General features: G+C 35.7%; 1 protein-coding gene across 26 annotated transcripts in view; it reads right to left on the bottom strand.

The window, feature by feature from the left end:
• Positions 1 to 23,022, bottom strand: part of CCSER1 (coiled-coil serine rich protein 1) — a 1,481,066-nt gene that overhangs the window by 1,275,253 nt on the left and 182,791 nt on the right. For all 26 annotated transcript variants that reach the window (XR_010156641.1, XR_010156643.1, XR_010156642.1 and 23 more), the window contains exon 3: positions 19,797 to 19,981. Coding sequence is in view for 23 of the 26 variants with exons in the window: in XM_016951876.3 (XP_016807365.2) it covers positions 19,797 to 19,981 (185 nt within the window). In the remaining 3 variants the exon portion in view is untranslated. The remainder of the gene's footprint in view (positions 1 to 19,796; positions 19,982 to 23,022) is intronic.

Below are 23,022 nucleotides of genomic sequence, written 5' to 3'. Positions count from 1 at the left end.
TGATACTTACTTTGTGATGTAAGAGAATATCCTTCTTCTTAGAAAATACATGCTAGTATATAGGAGTAAAGAATCATGATGTCTACAACCAACACTCACATGATTCACAAAAATAATACAGATAATATATGTTTGTATTATCACAGAGAGAGAAGGAGAGAGAAAGAAAGAAAATGTGATAAAAATCACCAATTTGTAAATCTATCTAAAGGTCCTATGAGAGTTCTTTGCTTAATTCATCTAACTTCCTTGTAACTATGAAATTATTGTTAAATAAAAATAGCCGGGTGTGGTGGCTCATGCCTGTAAATACAGCACTTTGGAGGGCCAAGGCAGGTGGATCACCTGAGTTCAGGAGTTCGAGACCAGCCTGACCAACATAGTGAAACCCCGTCTCTACTAAAAATACAAAGTTAGCCCAGGGTGGTGGCGCACGCTTGTAATCCCAGCTACGTGGGAGGCTGAGGCAGGAGAATTGCTTGAACCCAGTAGGCGGAGGTTGCAGCGAGCCAAAATCAAGCCACTGCACTCCAGCCTGGGCAATAAGAGCAAAAAAAAACCTCCATCTCAAAAAATAAAATAAAATTTACTTATTAAAACTGTAGCAACGTGGCATAACTAAAGTGATGCTCATTCTATAAAGCATGAAAGTAAGTTTGGTTAACTTTTTCTTTAAAGTAAAAGATTCACATGCGGGAACAGTAGAAGAAGCAATACCTAACTTATCTGTTCTCTTGAGTCTGATACTATTAATATGCAACTGAGTTTTGTTATTTTCAGTAATGCTTTTATTTTTAAGAAATAAGTTGACACTAAGAAGAGGCAGAAAAAGGGGACAGAGGGGAAAAAATAAAAATAGAGATGAAGATACCTCATTTTACTTCTCTGAGTTCTACTTCCTACAAGTTCTGTTTTGTGAATCTGACAATTCGTGGAAACAGATTATCTGAACAAATGTATAATACAACCTTTCAAAGTTTAAAAAAAAAAAAAGCTGTCTTACATTTCTTGGAAGACATAATGCCCAGTTACTGGCTCATGGTAGTCCACAACGTTCACTGAAGAAATGAATTGGACTCACTTTACTTAAACCTTTGCTCTACCTCACCAATAATTATAAGCCAATTATATCCCCTCACTTCTATTTTCAGATTTGGTTGTGGGCTGTTCACCATTTGATTGATTACTTAGATCTGTAATAGAATCCAGAACTAGTAATTTCTTACTTATTCTAGTAAGGTGTCCTTGTGGGAAAGGAGCCTCTATTTTCAGAATGCAGGCATTTCAGGACTCTGGTAGGAAATCTAAATGTTTCAGATTCAACACTTTCTTTTAGTTTCTTTTAATACCATGTAACTCAGCTGCCACAAGTAAAGAAATCTTCTCTTCCTGTTGACTATGTCATCCCCATGCCCTAAAATAGTACCTAATGCATAATGGGCACATAGCTAGCACTGGGTCAAACAGAATTTACTTTATTTGTACATTAGGTGGACATTAAGTCCATCTAATAAAATCATCTTTTTAACACTTTCTTTAATTTGGGTTGCTGTTTTATCCTGAGCATTTCTACTGTTACTTTATTATGCACTCATGCTTCTTAAAAAAAGAAAAAAATATTTTTAGTGAAGTTTTTATCTATTGTTTCAGTAAAATAGGCTTGCTTATTGAAACAGAATAATTTCCTGGCTTGCTTATTGAAACAGAATAATTTCCTATCTTATGGTAAAAGTATTCTTTTTTAAAATAATATAGAAATTTTTAGCAAAGCTATAGCACCAAAATTTATAAATCACTGTATTTTATATTGTTTTACAAAAGGAAAAAAAAATCTGTAGAAATCATTTGTATAGGTCGCTTGTTCTGATTTCTGAAAAATTACTTAATAGTCTATTTATAACAAGCAGAGAATCATGAAAAGCTGAAGATTCAAGCATCTTTTATGTTCAACCCCACTGCACTGAATCAAAAAAATACAAAGCAAAACTATATACTGAACAACTGTGGCTATCTTTGAACTTCTTTAGTTAACAGACCTTACAGGCTTCCAGCAGCGTAATAGTAAGTTCCCTTCAAGAAATCATAGTATCACTTCATAAAACTTAATGGCATCCCAACTTCTTTTGTTATGCAGGACTTCCTAGAGAGATAAATGCTATTAGAGAAAAGCACGCATTAATAGTTCCTTTCTCTTTTTCTAAATGTAAACCCAGCATCTATGCCTCACTTCTTTTTTTCTCAGCTATAGCAACTTCCAGTGGACTGCTGGGTCAAGTTAAAGCTTCAGCATCAATGTACTCTGGCACCCACTTGGCTCATAGATACTTTCTACATACTTTTATTATTATTATTAAAAAATAAAAGAGAGAAAGATAAAGTGAGAATCACTGTGATTCATGAACCATAGCTAGGTGGCTGCTCTGCTTTTCATTTAAAATCACTATTTGTATTAATGTATCCACACTTTGGAACATAAATCTTACTGAAGGTAACAGCATGCTGAGATATACTGTCTCATCCCAACTGAAGCCTAATACATGATATGAATTATCTGACAGCTGGTTACCCTCTAGTTCTAATCCCTGATAGTTTAAATATTCAAGCTGAATAACCTACTGGTGGAAGTATCCTTCCAATAGAATAAAGAAAGAAGAAAGACAAGTGCAAAAACTCGAGTGTGTTACAAAAGTTTCTCTCACAAAAGATTAGAGATCTTAAATTATCATAGAAATGACCATTACTACTAAATATACTGCGTTCAAAATTTATTCTTAAAGGAAAATAAATAATCTATAATTATTTTCTTCTATGTTATTTTTTGGTCTTTGAAGTTATTGCCTATTTTGAATAGCATTACCTTAAAATTTGACAAAAGATACTTTAAAATTAGTATTTATCGAGTTATTATATAAGTTACATAAGTAGTCACATAAATGTCTACAATGGTTAAACTTGCATTTATTTAAGAAATAAAAAAATGCAAATTAAATTTCTCCGTAAATAGCCAAGACACCTGTCTTCTGAGCAGATGCTTTTTTCCCAGTTTAATAATCAGAAAATAACTGAGTTGAGTAAACTTTCTAACTAAAGTATAACATAAATCATAGCATTCAAATCTTAAGCATACTGCTCAATTAATTTTTTTCTAAGTGATTATAAATCGATTTTGAAGACTGTGAAAAATGTATGACTTTTCAAAAAATAGCCAAATACAAATCAAGTAAATAGCACATTACCCTTATAAAGATCTAATAGATAAATAACTTGAACATTTAGGAATTTTTAGTTGTGGCTGAAAGGAACTAACACTGTCATGGTAAAGATATACCCTAAATGTGAGTTTGACTTTTAAAATATTTCTTTTCTAAATCACTACTTTAAAAGGCAATAATATTTGTTTTTCAATGTTTCTAGTTTTGACACGTTATTAATAAAACAACTGTCATATTCATTTGTATAGCACTTTAAATCTTACAAAGCCTTTTCACATAAACTATATTATTTGATTCTATGACAACTGTATGAAGTGGGCAGTATTATTATTATCCTCTGAAACAGGTAACATTGGAGTTCAGTGTCCTTTCCCAAATCAATCATTCGTTTCATCACACCATGTACTTGATTAAAATAAAATCACATCTAACTGACAAAAAAGGATTCCAATTTTGTAAGTTTTCCTACTTTGTTCATATTGTGTTTTAGAAGAAAGTGTACCTTTGATTTTTAAACAATGCACTTTTATTTCAGACAAGTTTCATAAAGATAAAATACAAGTGCATATTCTTACAGCATATGAAAGATCAGGAGGTACCAAAAGCCTTTAAAAAACAAAGAAGTGTGGAAAAGCATGAAAATATTACAAAAGTGTTTGCGTTCACTAATTTAGTACATTTTATTACTTTATTACTTTTTTTTATTTTTAGACACTAAAGGTATTTTACAGATTTTCGTTTTTTCTAAAGTCATAGTCAAAACTTCCCACCCCTCCCCAACACATGCCCTCTGCACACCACAAGCTCCTCTTGGACCAGAGCCAGCCTGAGGCACAATTCAGCCTGAGGCACAGTCCCTGGGAAGCTGTGAAGGAGACAAAGCAGAGACAGCAGTTGCAGAGGCCACACTGCAGGGCAGAAGTGGGCAACGTCTGTGTCTCTGGGGGTTGCCAAGTTTCCTGGATTGTCTAATACATGCTGCTTGCACAATGACCGCAACTTTTGCCACTGCCTTTTGCTTGACTTAAGCTGCTTTCAATTTGGAAAAATAATGCATAATGGTCAGTGATAGCAGTGAGAGTAGAAATTAGTATTACAATGTATTACATTTCTGATTCTAATAGGGAGGTCCTACTTTAAATGACAGAATTGCTGCTTCTCCAAAGAGACTTTAGACACAGAAGGGGATATTAAGAATTACTTGACTATTTTAAAAGCAGGCTGAAATATATTTGTATAAAAACAGAAATTACAATAGTAATATATATCAAAAAAAAAAGGAGAGAAGCCATTAACTATTAGGGCAAAATCACTGCATATTTCTCTATATCCACTCCAAAGATAATTGCCTTCAGAGTTTTGGCTATTCTCCGTATGGAAATAATTTTTCATAGACCCTCATTATATTTCTATAAATCTAATACATTGTGATTGTCGTGCCTATTCAATTTTGTCAGATTTCCAATATGATAGAAATTCCCAGGCTTTTTGTTTGGAATCCACTTATAACTTCCCCTCTATCTTAAGTTTTTAGATAGGACAGGTAAATAAAAAAGCAATAAAGGATCAAATGGCAGAAATAGCTGTGTTTAAAGTGTGGGTGTGAAGAAGCTTCCAAAGGAATCTGAAAAGAGCAAAGAAGAATGAGAATAACCACAGGAGATTTTGCACTGTGAAAGAAAGAGAGTAAGTGCACAGAGTCCTCAACACTGTTAAATGAATACAAAATTAAGATTAAAAAAAAAGAAAATTGGCAAAGTCACTGATACCTTTAGATAGTTCTCAACTGGGGGCAATTTTTATCTACCAGGGCACACGTGGCAATGTCTGGAAATATTTTTAGTTGTCACAACCAGGGGGTCCCACTGGCATTTATTAGGTAGGGGTAATGAATGCTATTTAACATCCTGCAATGCACAACACAGTCCCCCTAACACGGAATTACCCAGGACAAAATCTCAATAACGCTGATGTTGAGAACATGTATTATAATGGCTAAAGTTATATTATATAATATTATATATTATAATGCTATGAAATCGAGGAATTCATAGGCAGTGAGAAAATGAGTATGGCAAGTGTCACGACTGTTTGCCTTGTAGGGAAAAAGAGGGATAGGATGGAGAACTTTAGGAGCAAGTAGGATACAGAAAAAAATTATTTTTTATTTGTTTCTTCAAAGATGGAAAACTTGGCAGTGTTTTAAACTGACAGCAATGAAGAGATGGGAAAGAAACTCAAGACAACAGAAGAAACATACTGATGGAGTACCGTTCTAAAGTAGATGAGCAGTTAAAATGGGGACAACTAGTAGAATTTTTGCTTAGAAGAAATGAGAAAACAAGTATTTCCCTAAGATTAAAGGAAATGAACACCAATGGGTGAAAATACAAGTGAGGGGGATTGCAAGAATAGAACAGATAGTTTGAGGAGAGCATTCAAAGTTTGCACTTGCTGCCTGAGTTAAGCAGCTAGCCTGTGATCCATTTTCCCTCTTACAGGGGAAAATGGTGTATGCTTTCCTGAAAGTAAGAAAGCAGATGACCTGGTAGGATCTCTTTGGAAACATACTAATGACAGACTTCCTAGCAAACAAACTGAAGGGTTTTCACTAGGGCAGTTTATCTATATACTGCTTTTGGCAGAATATGTCTGAATTGCTTATGAAAAATGAAGATGGAATCTAAAAATATATAGGATATGGTTCCCTGAAAAATGTACATCTATGCTGTATCGCTGAGTATAAAATGGAGATGCTTCATATTGAGATGGCTCCTCCTGTACAAATGAGGTCACTGGCACACACCCAACCCTCCAAACCTCATCCAATACCCTGGGCCAGGGCTCATCACATGCCGAAAGAAAGGGCCTGGGGAGCAGGAGGGATATTCCAGACCACCCCCTACTGCACCTATCTCTCTTGAACCCTGATAAGAGTTCTGATTTATGTGAGTCTCTCTTGGCAATAAAATTCTTAATGTTTCTCACTGACACATAAATTAATCACTGTGTGGTATTGAGATAACTAGCTGAGTATGAAAATAATTTTGTATATAATTACAAATGTATACAATAAAGAGCCTAACAGAGAGATTTAAAAGAATTAGTAGGTAGTCTGTTTTAGGTGGGATGTACCAAACTAAGAACAACAGAAGATATATATATAAGGCATTTCAGAGCAAACTTTTAGCACGAGTAAAATAATCAATGAATGAGATTATAAAAGTGATAAAAATGGCAGCTACTCTAATTTAGAAACGGCTAGTTTAAAACAAAAAGTTATCGGCTGGGCACGGTGGCTCACGCCTGTAATCCCAGCACTTTGGGAGGCCGAGGCAGGCGGATCACGAGGTCAGGAGATGGAGACCACCTTGGCTAACACAGTGAAACCCCGTCTCTACTAAAAATACAAAAAAAATTAGCCGGGCGCGGTGGCGGGTGCCTGTAGTCCCAGCTACTCAGGAGGCTGAGGCAGGAGAATGGCCTGAACCCGGGAGGCGGAGCTTGCAGGGAGCCGAGATTGCGCCACTGCACTCCAGCCTGGGTGAAAGAGCGAGACTACGTCTCAAAAAAAAAAAAAAAAAAAAAAAAAAAAAAAAAAAAAAAGTTGTCACATAGGAAGATTGTGAAATTGCATATGCAGATTCACTTGTAAATTACACTGTTTTACACTTACATTACAAATATGATAGTTTGTGAGACAATTATAAATGTCTCAATTTTAAAATTACTTAAAAAGAGTATGAATATATTTAGATATTTCTATATTTTTTTAATTCTAATGGTCAATACTGAATATAATTCTTCACTAGTACTATATTTCTTGACCTTTGGAGTCAGAATTTCTTTAACTTATTTAATTTATTGATGTTAATTTAATGTGTTTAAATTTCAACATCATAAAATAACTATAAAATAAATTGTCTTCATTGTCTAAAATGAATAATGTACAAACCTCAGATTCCAGTGACTGTCACCTCAGAACAGGTAGTTAGTTTACTGAAGGTCAATTCTGTGCTGCAAATTGTGAAGCATCTATTCAGATGGTCAGAGATTTGTCACAGACCCTGAATCAATAAATATTATCTCTTATGCTATGGAAGCTGTCCCAGCCCATTCAGTTAGCTAAATAAGGAACAAAGCAGTTGTCCTCTCACAGAAAATTAAGAGATAAACTTAATTGATCCAATTAAAATAATATAACTTGAAAAATAAAAGATAAACAATCTTAGTTTTCTAACTTCTTAATTTTAAAGGGATATGAACTATTAATATCTAAAGTATATCCTAGATTCATAGGGTTACAGGTAAAAGATATCTAATTCTCCTTTACTGCTGTCCTTTTAAATTATTTTCTTAATAAATAAGTACAGTTTCTTCTAACATACATATTTCATACTGCTATTGTTACAACATGACTATTTATAGTAAGTTTAATAATGTAGGAGGTAGAGCAATGTGGCTGAATAGAACCCCGAGTGATTGTCCCCACATCGGAACACCAAACTGAACAAATATTCAGGCAAGAAAGCACATTCATAAGAACCAAAAGTCAGGTGAGCAATCATAGTACCTGGTTTTAATAACATGTGAAGGAGAGGCATTAAAGAGGATAGGTACCAAAACAGAGATATAGATCAATGGAACAGAACAGAGCCCTCAGAAATAACGCCACATATCTACAACTATCTGATCTTTGACAAATCTGAGAAAAACAAGCAATGGGGAAAGGATTCCCTATTTAATAAATGGTGCTGGGAAAACTGGCTAGCCATATGTAGAAAGTTGAAACTGGATCCCTTCCTTACACCTTATACAAAAATTAATTCAAGATGGATTAAAGACTTAAACGTTAGACCTAAAACCATAAAAACCCTAGAAGAAAACCTAGGCTATTACCATTCAGGATGTAGGCATGGGCAAGGACTTCATGTCTAAAACACCAAAAGCAATGGCAACAAAAGACAAAATTGACAAATGGGATCTAATTAAACTAAAGAGCTTCTGCACAGCAAAAGAAACTACCATCAGAGTGAACAGGCAACCTACAAAATGGGAGAAAATTTTTGCAACCTACTCATCTGACAAAGGGCTAATATCCAGAATCTACAATTAACTCAAACAAATTTACAAGAAAAAAACAACCCCATCAAAAAGTGGGTGAAGGACATGAACAGACACTTCTCAAAAGAAGACATTTATGCAGCCAAAAAACACATGAAAAAATGCTCACCATCACTGGCCATCAGAGAAATGCAAATCGAAACCACAATGAGATACCATCTCACACCAGTTAGAATGGCAATCATTAAAAAGTCAGGAAACAACATGTGCTGGAGAGGATGTGGAGAAATAGGAACACTTTGACACTGTTGGTGGGACTACAAGCTAGTTCAACCATTGTGGAAGTCAGTGTGGCAATTCCTCAGGGATCTAGAACTAGAAATACCATTTGAGCCAGCCATCCCATTACTGGGTATATACCCAAAGGACTGTAAATCATGCTGCTATAAAGACACATGCACACGTATGTTTATTGCAGCATTATTCACAATAGCAAAGACTTGGAACCAACCCAAATGTCCAACAATGAGAGACTGGATTAAGAAAATGTGGCACATATACACCATGGAATACTATGCAGCCATCAAAAATGATGAGTTCATGTCCTTTGTAGGGACATGGATGAAATTGGAAATCATCATTCTATGTAAACTATCGCAAGAACAAAAAACCCAACACCGCATATTCTCACTCATAGGTGGGAATTGAACAATGAGAACACATGGACACAGGAAGGGGAACATCACACTCTGGGGACTGTTGTGGGGTGGGGAGAGCAGGGAGAGATAGCTTTATGAGATATACCTAATGCTAAATGACGAGTTAATGGGTGCAGCACACCAGCATGGCACATGTATACATATGTAACCAACCTACACATTGTGCACATGTACCCTAAAACTTAAAGTATAATAATAAAATTTTTTTAAAAAAGAGGATAGGAAAGACACTGTTGCATTGCCCAAACCACCATTCCTCCATCCTCTGGCAGCACACAGACAGAAAATTTGTGAGCTTGTGGGAGGGAGAGTGAAGCGATTGTGAGGCTTTGCATTGGAACTCGGTGCTGTCTTGTCACAAGAGAACACAACACAGAACCGAATTCTGCCAGTGCTCACAGAGAAACCATTTAGGCCCTGCCAGAGGAGAATCCTCCCTCCTAGGGGTAGGAATCTGAGCTCCAGCTAGCTCCACCACCAGCTGACCAAAGTGGCATGGGGTCTCAAATAACTTTGAAAGACAGGTCACAAGAACTTCAGTCCTTGGGCAAATCCCAGTTCTGCACTGGACTTGGAGCCAGTGGACTTGGGGTACACATGACCCAGTGAGACACCACCTGTGGCAGCCAAGGGAGTCCTTGCATCACCCCTCCCCCAATTCCAGGCTGTGCAGCATGGAGAGAGACTCCTGCTTGAGGAAAGGAGAGGGAAGAGTACAGAGGACTTTGTCTTGCAACTGGGAACCAGCTCAGCTACATTAAAATGAAGCACCCTGCATATTCCTGAAGCCACTGATTCTAGGCCCCAGCGCCTGGATGGCATTTCTAGACCCAGCCTGGGCTAGAAGGGAACCTGCTGCCCGGAAGGAAGGATCCAGACCTGGCAGGATTCACCATTTGCTAACTAAAGAACGTTTGGACCTTGCGTAAACATCAGTGGTAGCCATGCAGCAGTTGTCACAGACCTTGGGTAAGACCCAGTACCGCACTGGCTTCAGGCATGACCCAGTGCAGTTCCAGCTGTGGTGGCAATGGAAGTACTTACATTACCCCTCCCTCAGCTCCAGGACACCTTACCACAGAGTCTCCTTCTGTTTAGGGGAAAGTGAAGGAAGAGAAAAAGAGACTTTGCCTGGTAAGCATTACCATTTACAATAGCAATAATAATAAAATATGTAAACTTTACTGGAATAAACTTAACCAAAGAAGTGAAAGATCTCTACAATAAAAACTATGAAACACTGATAAAGTAAACTGAAGATGAAACTGAAAAATCAATATTGTTAAAATATCCACACTTACCTAAGCAATCTACAGATCGAATGCAATCCATATCAAAATACTAATGACATTCTTCACAGATATAGAAAAATGATCCTAAAATTTTGATGTAAGAATTCAAAATACCCAGAATAGCCAAAACCATCATGAGAAAAAAGAATAAAACTGGAGGAATCACATTATCTGACTTCAAATTACATTACAAAGCTATAATAACCAAAATAGCATGGTAGTATCATAAAAACAGACACACAGACCAATGGAACAGAGATCTCAGAAATAAATCCACACATATACAGTGAATTCATTTTCAACAAAAGTGCCAATAACATACATGGAGGAAAAGACAGATTCCTCAATAAATGGTGCTGGAAAACTGGATATCCACATGCAGAGAATGAACCTACATGCCTATCTCTTGCCATATATAAAAATCAAATCAAAATGGACTAACACTTAAATCTAAGACCTCAAACTATGGAACTATGGAAGAAAACATTAGGGAAACTCTCCAAGACATTGGTCTTGGCAAAAATGTCCTGACTAAGACCTCAAAAACACAGGCAACCAAAGCATAAATGGAAAAATGGGATCACATCAAGCTAAAAAGCTTCTGCACGGCAAAGGAAACTATCAACAAAGTCAAGAGACAACCCACAGAAGGGGAGAAAATACCCATCTGACAAGGTATTAATACTCAGAATATATAAGCAGCTAACACAACTCAATAGAAAAGATAACTAAATAATCCAATTTAAAAATAGGCAAAAATATCTGAAGAGACATTTCTCAAAAGAAGACAAGCAAATGGACAACAGGCATATAAAAAATGTCTTTTATCCAAACGATAGGCAAATAACAAATGCTAACAGGATGTGGAGAAAAGGGAACCCTTGTACACTGTTAATGAACATGTAAAGTAGAACAACCACTATGGAGAACATTTTGGAGATTCCTTGAAAAACTAAAAATACAGCTACCATATGATCCAGCTTTCTCACTGCTAAGTATGCACTCGGAAAAAAGAAATTAATATATCAAAGAGATATCTGCACTCCCATGTTTATTGCAGCACTATTCACAATAGCCAGGACATGCAATCAACTTAAGTGTCCATCAGCAAGCAAAAGGATAAAGAAAATGTGGTACATATACACAATAGAATATTATTCAGCCACAAAAATCAGATGAGATCCTGTCAATTGCAACAACATGAATGAAACTGGAGGACCTTATTTTAAATAAAATTAATGAAGTGTGAAAAGACAAATTTTGCCTATTCTTACTCATATACAGGAGCTAAAAATTAAAACATTTGAAGTCACAGAAATACAGAATAGAATGATGGGTATCAGGAGCTGGAAAGAGTTGGAGGGTTGGGGGGACATTAATGTATGCAAAAATATAGTTATGTAGAATGAATAAGATCTAGTACTTTATAGCACAATAGGGTAACTATAGTGAAAAAATTATTTATTGTATATTTTAAAATAACAAAAACCTGGAATTGGAGTGTCCCTAACACAAACAAATGATAAATGCTTGAGGTGATAGATAACCCAATTACCTTGATGTGATTAGTATTAATATAAATTGCATTCCTGTATCAAAATATCACATGTACCCCATAAATATATCCACCTATTATGTACCTGTAATAATTATTAAATTATGTTATCACAGAGGTAACAATGTAGGTGTTAAGTATTACTCAAACTGATCTTTAAATCATTTAAGAAGTGAGTTAAGTCTATGAATAAACTATTACTAATTTGGCCCAACAAACATACAAATTGTGACAGCTTCTAAATGAAAATGACTCATCTCAAAGTTCAGAAAGACAAAAATGAATGGAATATTTTTATTCAATCCTGCTTTTAAAGGCAACTCTGAATCTATAAGCTTATAAGAAATGAAGTGAGCTGGACTAGATAAAATAGCAGCGGATTTTTTAAATCTTCCCTTACCCATATTTGACCAAGTTATTATATTTTAATGGGCTTAATGAATACCACAAATATTTGACTATTTCTTGTCCTCATTGTATGGCCAGTTTATAACTATCGTACTCATATAATCCTAGAAACCATTCTATAAGGCTGATAATCCTAAAATAAATTATGCTTCCACTGGAACAATGTCATAATTGGTATGGCCTTCCTGATCAAGGATTTAGTGTCAAAAAAGCCAGAGCTTTATCAGACAATGCATCATAAGAAATACCTGTATATTTGAATAATAAGTTAAAATGTCAAAACTGTGCATAAGCACACCACACACAATTCTTGTACTAGAAGCCTTAATTCACACCTATATAAACATGTATCATTATTTAACCAGAAATTTTACCTTTATTTTATTCATATTTATTAGATGCCTATTTTTCCACCAGGTGCTATATTAATGACTGCAAGAAATGCCAGTATATACACAGCTCCTTCCATTTAAAAGATTGAAACCTTTCAGGTAAAATGAGACACATTCAAATAACTATGTGGTGAGTGTTACATGCATGATACAATTTAGAAGGGTACCGAAAGGAAAATATGATTAGTAACTGGAAAAACAAATAAAAGCATAAAGGATTAGGGCTTTAATCTAAAATGTATGCCAGTTATCAACAAATGTAATTTCATGTTTAATGAGTGATACTTGTGATTTTCTTCCTTAAAATTTATAAGAATTGAGGAGAATGATTCATATGGCTCCATTTCCTGAAAAATATTAATGGCTTCCACTTTTATTAGATGTCCCTGTAACCAAGCAATATTTGCTTTAATTCTATTAACAGTCAGTTACACTAAAAACTGCAATCGTTATTTTAACTCCCCAAAGCCATTAACATTTTTACATACTGGAAAGTCTCATTAAGGATTTCAAGATTAAGAAATTTTCAAAATCAGATCTTCTAATTATCATGTGTCTTCTTTGCTTTTTTTTGAGACAGAGTCTTGCTCTGTTGCCCAGACTGGAGTGCAGTGGCACGATCTCAGCTCACTGCAACCTCTGCCTCCCACATTCAAGGGATTCTCCTGCCTCAGCCTCCCAAGTAGCTGGGACTACAGGCGCCCGCCACCACGCCCAGCTAATTTTTTGTATTTGTAGTAGAGACAGGGTTTCACCGTGTTAGCCAGGATGGTCTTGATCTCCTAACCTCATGACCCACCCACCTCAGCCTCCCAAATTGCTGGGATTACAGACTTGAGCCACTGCACCAGCCTGTCTTGTTTTTAATTTCAAGCTTGAGCAACTTTCATGCCATGAAACAGAAGTGTGAAGGTGTATATACCAAATGAGTCCAGTGGGATTCTTTTGCTTGGCGGATTGTACAAGTGGGGTGTTTTGAGACTGATTTGTTTTAATATTAATCACGAGATTCATTTTGTACGTTCTTCTTTACTGTCCCAACTTTCTTTCAGCAAACCTGCTCAGCACTAGCAGCTGGGTCTCAGTTAGAGAAATGAACAAAAGACACAAGAAAGTTATGCATATATTTAACAGTGTCATTGAGTGTGTGACAAGGCACAGACAAAGCTGGGAAACAGGAGTTCATGTGCCCATTTTAAATCTTCTTAACTTTGGATTTCGATGCTCACAATCCAAATCAAGCATGTCCCACCCATTCTGAACTTAGAGATGGTCAAAATGGTTAAATCTGTTGTATTGGCAAGATAATGTTTAACCTTATCTCTCCCTTTGGGAACTCAAAAATCCTCAAGCACTGTCTCTTTCATATTTGATTCTTCAGAGCAGATTGTCAATAAATATTTATTGTAAGAAACTGTGAATGTTTTAATGAATGAAGAAATGAAGAATTATAATGAATAAAGGATAAGCTAATAAATGAGAAAACAGCAGGCCCCAGAAGAAAAGTAAATGAATAGTAAAGTGTTTGGCTATCTCAAATAGGGTACAGTTTTATTATTCTACTGTTATCAATAATAAGTAAATTCTGCAGTTCAACATACCAAAAAATTAAATGTGATATGAGATGCTAACGATCTGCAACTAACTACTTCTTATTAATCAAATATAAATCGGATTTGTTCTTCTACCAAAGTCCTACAGTTATGTTTTTACTGTGTCATTCACAGTTTCCACATAAAAGCAGCAGGATGCTAAATGAAAGAAAACATGCTGTGTCAGAGTAAAATTGGCCATAAATGAAAGTTGTCTGAATCACTTAGCACAAATAGTACAGGGCAACTTTGCAAATGCATTTGCTGAGTAATGTGAAGATAATGCAAGCTTCAAAACCAACTGCTTGGTGCAATGAAAATAAATACTTACAAAAATAGTAAAGATTCCTTGAGTCAAGGAAAAAAGTTCACTTAAGACTTAGTTCACTTAAGACACACATCTCAAGGCCTTTAAGTAAGGAAGAGAGAATATTCTAAAGAATAAAACCTGTAGTATATATGAATTCTTCAGTTACAGAGATGTTTTCATCTTTTCAACCACAAAGACCAGGACAGTTTGAAGCACAAAGTCAGGGCCCATTAAATGACTCTGGACAAAAGGGAAAGAGGAGGCAAGCAGTAAATCTCGATTAATTAAAAGAACTTGGATACAACAAAATATTTGGGAATATGAGTCATTAAGTGTTCACCAAACCTAAGTCTCCGCCTCTAGATACAGGAAACTCATTATTATTCTTGGCTGCTTTTGTTTCTAGTTTGGGCCATATGATTAGATCTGACCAATGAGTTGTGAGCAGAAGAAAGTGAGTTTCACAATTCACAGTATTTTATTACAGGGACCTCTGGAGATCTCTTTCTTTTTGCCATGGTAAAAGGCAATGTTTGCGAAGTTAGCTGCTTCCACAGCCTGAATACAGGAGGAGGAGACATTGAACAGAACCCCAACGCCTTCCACAATAAACATGTAGCCTAAGTGAGAAAGAAATCTATATTATATAAGTCGCTAGATTTGGAAGTTATTATTTATTTATTTTATTTTATTTATTTATTTTTGAGACAGAGTCTTACTTTGTTGTTCAAGCTGGAGTGCAGTGGCATGATCTCAGCTCACTGCAACCTTCACCTCCCAGGTTCAGGCAATTCTCCTGCCTCAGCCTTCCGAGTAGCTGGGATTACAGGCACTGGCCACCATGCCCAGCTAATTTTTGTATTTTTACAAAATGCAAATAGAGACGGGGTTTCACCATCTTGGCCACACTGGTCTTGAACTCCTGACCTCAAGTGATCTGCCTGCCTCGGCCTCCCAAAGTGCTGGGACTACAGGCTTGAGCCACCACGCCCAGCGGTATTTTTTATCACTTAGCCAAGTTTATCCTGACTCATCCACTTAGGCATTTTTCCTTCCTTTAACGGTACCAGCTCTTCTGTATTGTTCATTATATACGAATCTACTCTCATATTAACTTTTTTAGAGAGTAATCTTGTAAATATTTAGAGTTAGAATTCCCTATGTAAAGCCATTGGAGAACCCATGAGAAATCCTTACATTTATACATTTATATACCATAGTCTGGAGAGAAAGTTCCTGAAGTAAGTTCTTTAAAGAAATAAGTTAACTTTTTTCTAGAACAGCATTTTAAATTTTTTGGACAATCACAAGGAATGTATTCAGAAAGCTACTCATTAGAGAAAAATTGGAAAAATACTATAAAGAGGTTTGAAAAAATATAATAAATGTGAACACTTATCAAATTGTTCCAAATTTACTTTGGTTTCTTTTAATAAACCTAAGCCAATCCCAATTTGTTCTCGGCATTTGATGTTTGAAGAGTTCATACATCCTGTCCTTTCCCTTCCAGATTGAAATACCCCAGAAGTACACAAAAACAATAGAACTGTGGTATATCTAACTATATCTAATCCATCAGGTAATATCTTTGGTCTTTCAGGAAATGCTCAGCATCTTAATAAATAGAGCCATATTTTATTATGAGAATTGAAATCCCCGTGAACTACATGAAGGACTGCATTAATGCTAACATTAAAAGTTAGGAGTAAAGAAGTATTACAAAACTGCTAAGCATGAATATCCTCTTTTGTGACAAAGTTCCTTTTTGATGGGATATCTCTCAGTAAGGACATTGATACTATTCATCAGCATTTCAAGAAACATGACCGCATTTTAAGTTCAGATTAAGCACTAAATTTTGTTTCTGTTTTCCTCTTTTGTATCTCTTACAGAATGCTGCAGCCTAGACTTAGAGCAAGCAAGGTTAGATTGCTTTAAATGTTTTAATTTCATTACACAAATTGATGCAAACAATTGAAAAATGGCTCAACTTAATTTTAAATCAAATATATTTGCCCAAAAGATTGTAGGATTTGAACTTAGAAAGGATCCAAATCCAAATCCTATCTCTGCCATTTATGAGCTATGTCATTTTAGGCAAGCTGCTTATCTTCTCAGTACCTTATTTTCCTCTTTCGCAAAATTTGATCACCACAGTATTATTTAGTTTATAGTACTGTTGTGAGGACTGAATGTGATAATACATGTCAGGCATTAAAAGTAGTCCCTTGGTTCAAACAAGCATTAAAAACACATGTTTCTATTATAACTGCTTTAAAATAAAATAAATGAACCATGGATACATTCTTAAATTATTTTGGAAGAGGAATATAGAAAATGTGTCACTGTTCACACAGACAGCTACAATTTTCCAAATATATGTCACTTGTTTCACATGTATCTAGAACTAAATAATCCCTACCATTTCTTCCTTACAGTGCTACAAGTTAAAAAACATATTTCATGCATTTTAAATTAATTAATTAAGTGTAAAGTAACTGCTCAGGAGCGGTGACTCACGCCTGTAATCCCAGCACTTTGGGAGGCGATGTGAGTGGATCACCTGTGGTCAGGTGTTCAAGACTAATCAGGCCAACATGGTGAAACCACATCTCTACTACAAATACAAAAATTAGCCCGGCATGGTGGCACACACTTGTGGTCTCAGCTACTCGGGAGGCTGAGGCACAACAATCACTTGAACCAGGGAGGGGAGGTTGCAGAGAGCCGAGATTGCACCACTGCACTCCAGCCTGGGTGACAGAGTGAGACTCTGCCTTAAAAAAATTAAAAATGAAAATAAAAAATGAATAAACTGTAAAGTAACTGAAAGATGAGACATAACTTGTAAAATCCAAAGGAAGATGGTAAGATCGTGAAGTAGTTTTTGGTAGTTCTCTTTAGGAAATTCAAAAGTTTCAGTATTTATTTCAGTAAGTTTCATCTGTAAATCCAATGAACATGTACAATATTTTACCGAGTTTCTGTTCCAACCCTGATATACTGTTCACCACCACGGCAGTGGTGTCTTTCTGCCATCTAGCGGACAGACTATAATACTACAGGCACACTTTTGAAAATTTAAATATAAGGCCTCAAAGGAACAAAACCACTTTTGTTTCTTAAGTTTTAAATCTTAAAAGCGGATCGGAAGGCTGGGCGCGGTGGCTCACGCTTGTAATCCCAGCACGCTGGGAGGCTGAGGTGGGTGGATCACTTGAGGTCAGGAGTTCAAGACCAGCCTGGCCAACATGGTGAAACCCCCTCTCTACTAAAAATACAAAAATTATCCGGGCATGGTGGCAGGTGCCTGTAATCCCAACTACTCGGGAGGCTCAGGCAGGAGAATTGCTTGAACTGGGGAGGCAGAGGTTGCAGTGAACCGAGATCGCACCAGTGCACTCCAGCCTAGGCGACAGAGCGAGACTCTGTCTCAAAAAAAAAAAAAAAAAAAAAAGTAAATCTGAGAAGAGTGACTTTGTGATATTATAAGAAGCACTTTTTACATTTTATTTATTTATTTATTTATTTTTTATTTATCTTATCGAGACCAGGTCTTGCTCTGTTGCCCAGGCCAAAGTGCAGTGGCGCAATAACTCACTGCAGCCTCCAACTCCTGGACCCAAGTGATCCTCCCACATCAGCCTCCTGAGTAGCTGGAACTACAGGTGCAAGCCACCACTTCCAGCTAATTATTAAATTTTTTTTTAGAGATGAGTTCTCGATATTTTGCCTAGGCTGGTCTCAAACTAGAATTATTTAAATTAAATGCAGTATGAAAAACACATGAGATATGAGAGAATATGTAAAAGGCACAACTTTGAGCAAGTTGAATAGTGTACCCTTATTAATATAAATACCTCTCCATGAAGAAATACTGAAAATGTTGTGATGATAAATGTTTTGTAATACTTCATTAGTCCTAACTTTTAATGGTGCCTCAATTGGAAATCCGTTTTAACATATTTTCATACTTAGACCAAAAATAATCCACTGCAACAATAATAATATAATAGCCAATGCACAAAAGAACAAAACGAAGCATGAAATATATGTTTCCATATATACAAATGTAAACACATACTCACATAGTCATTCTTTAGTATAATGGAAACAAGACACCTATTATCACTTGCTATTTTGTGGTTACAAATTTGCCCAGGATTAAGAAATGGCCACACCAGAAAAAAACGATTAAAACCTCTAACATCAAGCACAGTGATTTTGCTATCACACAATGTTACCTTACTAACTTAAGGCTTCTTCACAAAATAATTATTAGATCTCAATTACCTAATATTTTCATTTGAAACCCAATTATGTAAAACAATAGAGATATCATAAGTGATTTATTTTTGAGCATTTTTCACATATATGCATGGATAGGTAGGTAGAAAGATTATTTTAAAGAGCATTTTTAGATAATAGATGTTAAATACACTGCTGAAAAAGGACACATTTGTGAGAAGGTGAGCAAAGTGATCTCCAAAAGGCAATCACACTCTAATACTTGTGAAACCTGAGGCCACATGGACCCAAGGCTGCAGTTCGCCCCTCATCTCTTCCCACCCCTGGGTCCATCTCATACCATGAGGGAGCTTCATACTAATGCCTCTGTGACACCCTAGTTCACACATACAAACTCAGACCATGCCTCTCCCCACACACCCCACCTCCACCCTCATACTAAAAGCAGGCTCTACAATTTGGACCAGGAATAGGGTATCTTGATTACCTCCAATGTATGCAAGCATTGGATGGGCATTTCACGTTGGTCCTCATAAGCTTCACACCAACTCCTCACCCTTTGTGGAAGGGCACTGCAGGAGGACAGCGAGGTTAGGGTCTACAGGGACTAAGAGTGGTACTGGAGTAAGTGTGATTTACAAAAGGGTATTTTCTGGAGGGCTATATGGTGGAGAGAAGATGTGAAATAATGGTGTCAAAGGGGATCCTCATGTTCAGCATTTTCCCTAGTTTCTGTATTCAAGTGTCTTGTTCTAGAATAAAGAATGTCAAACTTTCCATGGAAGCAAGGAAGATAGGAACTAAAGACAGCTGTCATGGTGAACTCCATCCTGACCTAGGCGAAAAATTTGTTTCTCTGACTTGTAATGTCAACTATGGAAACAAATTTTCCCTTCAAATATGAGTTGTCTATCCTGTAATCTGTGTTCATTTTGCAAGAGACATGAACATGCCGGATATAGACAGCATTATTTTATTAGAGGCAGACAAATGTATGTACTTACCAAACTGTTCATTTTTGAAGATGAAGAACCTGCTCTTTGCTTTCTTAAACTATTAACTTCTTCTATATTTCCATCTTTCGGTTTCAAAATCATTCTGCTACTCCCTGCAGTGCCTTCTGACGAGGATCGCAGTCTCCTCTCTATAAATCTTCCTTCACGAAATGGACTGAGACTACTGGCAAGAACTATGGAAAGGAAAATAAATAAAAATGAAGGTAAATATTTAAATGTAGTTTTTACAAATGTCCCACTGAAAGATCATGAAAAACTCTTAGTGTTATTCAAAGTTTCTCTATCACAAGAAAACTTTTAAATGTATAGCATCAGTTTAGTTCACTTAATCATGTAATCTCTTTGAAGCCCAAAACGTTTGGAGTCATCCTTTGTTGCTTCGTTGCTCACATTAATCACATAAACGAATCCTGTCCTTATTTCCTTCAAACTGTATACAGAATCTGATTCCTTCTACCTCTCCTTCTAACACCCTGGACCAAATCTATGCTTGCTTGGTTACTGCAATATTTGCTACAATTCTCCTACCTCTGCCTACTCCCATCTGCCTCTCCACCCACAACACAATCTACATTCCACATAGTAGCCAGAATCATATACTTAAAACATAAGTGAGGGCCATCACCACCACTCCTCTAGCCAAAAGGTGATGTTTTTCAAATGGCATAACAAATTCTTCATAATATGACCCATATGACTGCTCTCTCTGTCCCCAAACCAGGGACAGGAGGAGCACACCTGCTCACCTCTGCAACCTCATGTCCTGCTCTCCCCTCCATCACTCTGCTCATGCCACACTGGACTCTTGCTGCTCTGGTACATCACTGGTATGCTCCAGCCCTACACAGCCTTTGACTCACAACCTTGCACTAATATATTTCTGTCAAATATCTGTATGACTTATTATTTAAGTTCCTTCAAACCTTTACCAATATGTTACCTTGGGTATCATCCTGTTACATTTAAAAATGCAAACTGGAATCCCCCTTCTGCTTCCTAAGCCTTTATTCTGCTTTAAATTTACCCTCAGCAGTTATCACCATCTGATATATATAGCATGTTAACTGAGTATCCCCAGTGGAAAGTAAGCCTCAGGAAGGCAGGGATCTAGGCCTGTTTTGTGTATTGCTACATCCCTAGTGCCTAACATAGTGTTAAAACAATAAATATTTGCTGAATGAATGAATGAGTAAATGAAAAAATTGTTCTAATTAGGCTCATCTACTAGTTTAAAGACTGTCCAGAATCTATTAGTCCAATATATAGCAGTTCTTTTTAAATAACTTTTTAAGCCAATGAATAGAAGTTAAATTGCCAGATAACTCATTAGTTCTGACATGATTGTACACCTAATACACTTAGATGTGTATCAAGTACTGGCTTAAATATTTCATACAAAATACAAACTAAATTTAGCATTCTGAAAGTTAGTGTCTATAGCAACTCTTTATTGGATAAAATACATTTACTTAGCTGTTTTTAAAATTTTAAACTTCAAAATTATAAAATCCTTATAAATAGCACATGAATATTTTCACAAACTAAAGGATAGTTTAGTTTGTTGACATTACCAGCTTATTTATCCAAGAACAGCCAACACATTATCAAATCAGCAAAATTAATGCGTTATTGTGTTACAAATAGGATCCCAATCAACATAGTAATAGTCTCCAAGATAACTGATCATTCTCTAATTTCCAGAGAGAGAAAAATATGCAGTATTCAATTAGGCTTTGAGGAAAGTCATCATTACTAAATAAGAATTAGATATGTCAGGATAATTGCATTTCTATCTCTTTTTTATATAATTTTAAAACTTCCTGGATTTCAATATCAAGTCCATCATTTGCTAACTATGTGACCCTATAAAGTTATTTAACTTATTATAAATTTTAGTTATTAATATGACATGCAAAATTTTTATAAGGACTATATGAAACAGTGCATGCAATCTTCTTAGTACATTTTTGGGCATATATTAACTATACAAAAGGGTAACCATCATTAATATCATCATCATTATCATATTCTCATGATTATATTACAGGTAAAGGAGCTAGGCATGTATGACTAAAGAATACAAAGTTCCAAAAATGGACAAACATGGTCAGGTGCATAAAAGTGATCTTGTATCAAATGAGAAAAGTATTAAGACAGCTGGAAAATTAACTCATGCATGTAAAACTTTAAAATTCTATGTTTATGGATAAACTTTATAATCCTATTACTCGTGACATTATGTCACATAAATTTTATTTAATATTTTAAGTCATGACATGTAGTAAAGCATAGTTATGGAGAGCCAGAGCTTTGGATTCAGAGAGTTGTAATTTGACTGCACTACTTACCAGCTGTATGATTCTTTAGCCTGTTTTCACATTTGTAAAATGGGAAACATAGGAGCCTACCTCATAGGATTTATATCCCAATAAATGAATTATTAGTTTTGTGATTGTGGACACACAGTTTATCTTTGCTCCCATCTTCTTGCCTGCAAAATAGCTTATAATAATAGTAGCAATTTCAATCATTTTAATTAATGTATATAAAGTATACAGAATAATATCTAGGACATAATAATCACTTCCAAATTTGGGAAAATTATTAGTAGCAGTAGTAGCATTAACGAGAGTAGAGAAAAAGGAATTAAAATATGTCTAAGATAGCCCAGCAGGTGGTATATATTCAAAAATTTTCTTGAACTGAATTTCATGTTAAAAAAACAAAGTTTTCTGTAGCCATATTACAGTAATGGACATATACTAACACTTTTTTTAAACTAAAGGGAAGGTATCCAAAGTTGCACAGTTAGTTAATGTCAGAGGCAGAGTTGAAACCTGTCTCCAGCTTCCAAAGATAGGTTTTTTTAAGCTTACAATTCTGTTGTTGTATCTAGAGATAGGAATTATTTATGTTGAAACATGGATCCTAATTAATAATGAAAGCTTAGTTAACAAAGGAAATTATAAAATTCATATTAAATTATACAAATTTTATAGTGATTTTAGCTGGAATATATCCATTTCATTAAATAAGAAATACCAAGGCCTCTATAATAAACTCTATAAAAGACAGTCCTTACTTTGGAGAAATCCACATTGCAAACAATTACTTTCCATTCACTTTCTTCTGAAGGTGCTCCAATAAACACCGTAACTAAGAGGCTGCTTCTTAGTTATGGATAACATAAGTAAGAAAAAATGAGTAATATTGC

The sequence above is a fragment of the Pan troglodytes genome, chromosome 3, assembly GCF_028858775.2.
Source record: "Pan troglodytes isolate AG18354 chromosome 3, NHGRI_mPanTro3-v2.0_pri, whole genome shotgun sequence".
Classification (NCBI taxonomy): domain Eukaryota; kingdom Metazoa; phylum Chordata; class Mammalia; order Primates; family Hominidae; genus Pan; species Pan troglodytes.
The sequence above is the reverse complement of the archived record's forward strand: the minus strand, read 5'-3'. Positions and strand labels throughout refer to the sequence as shown.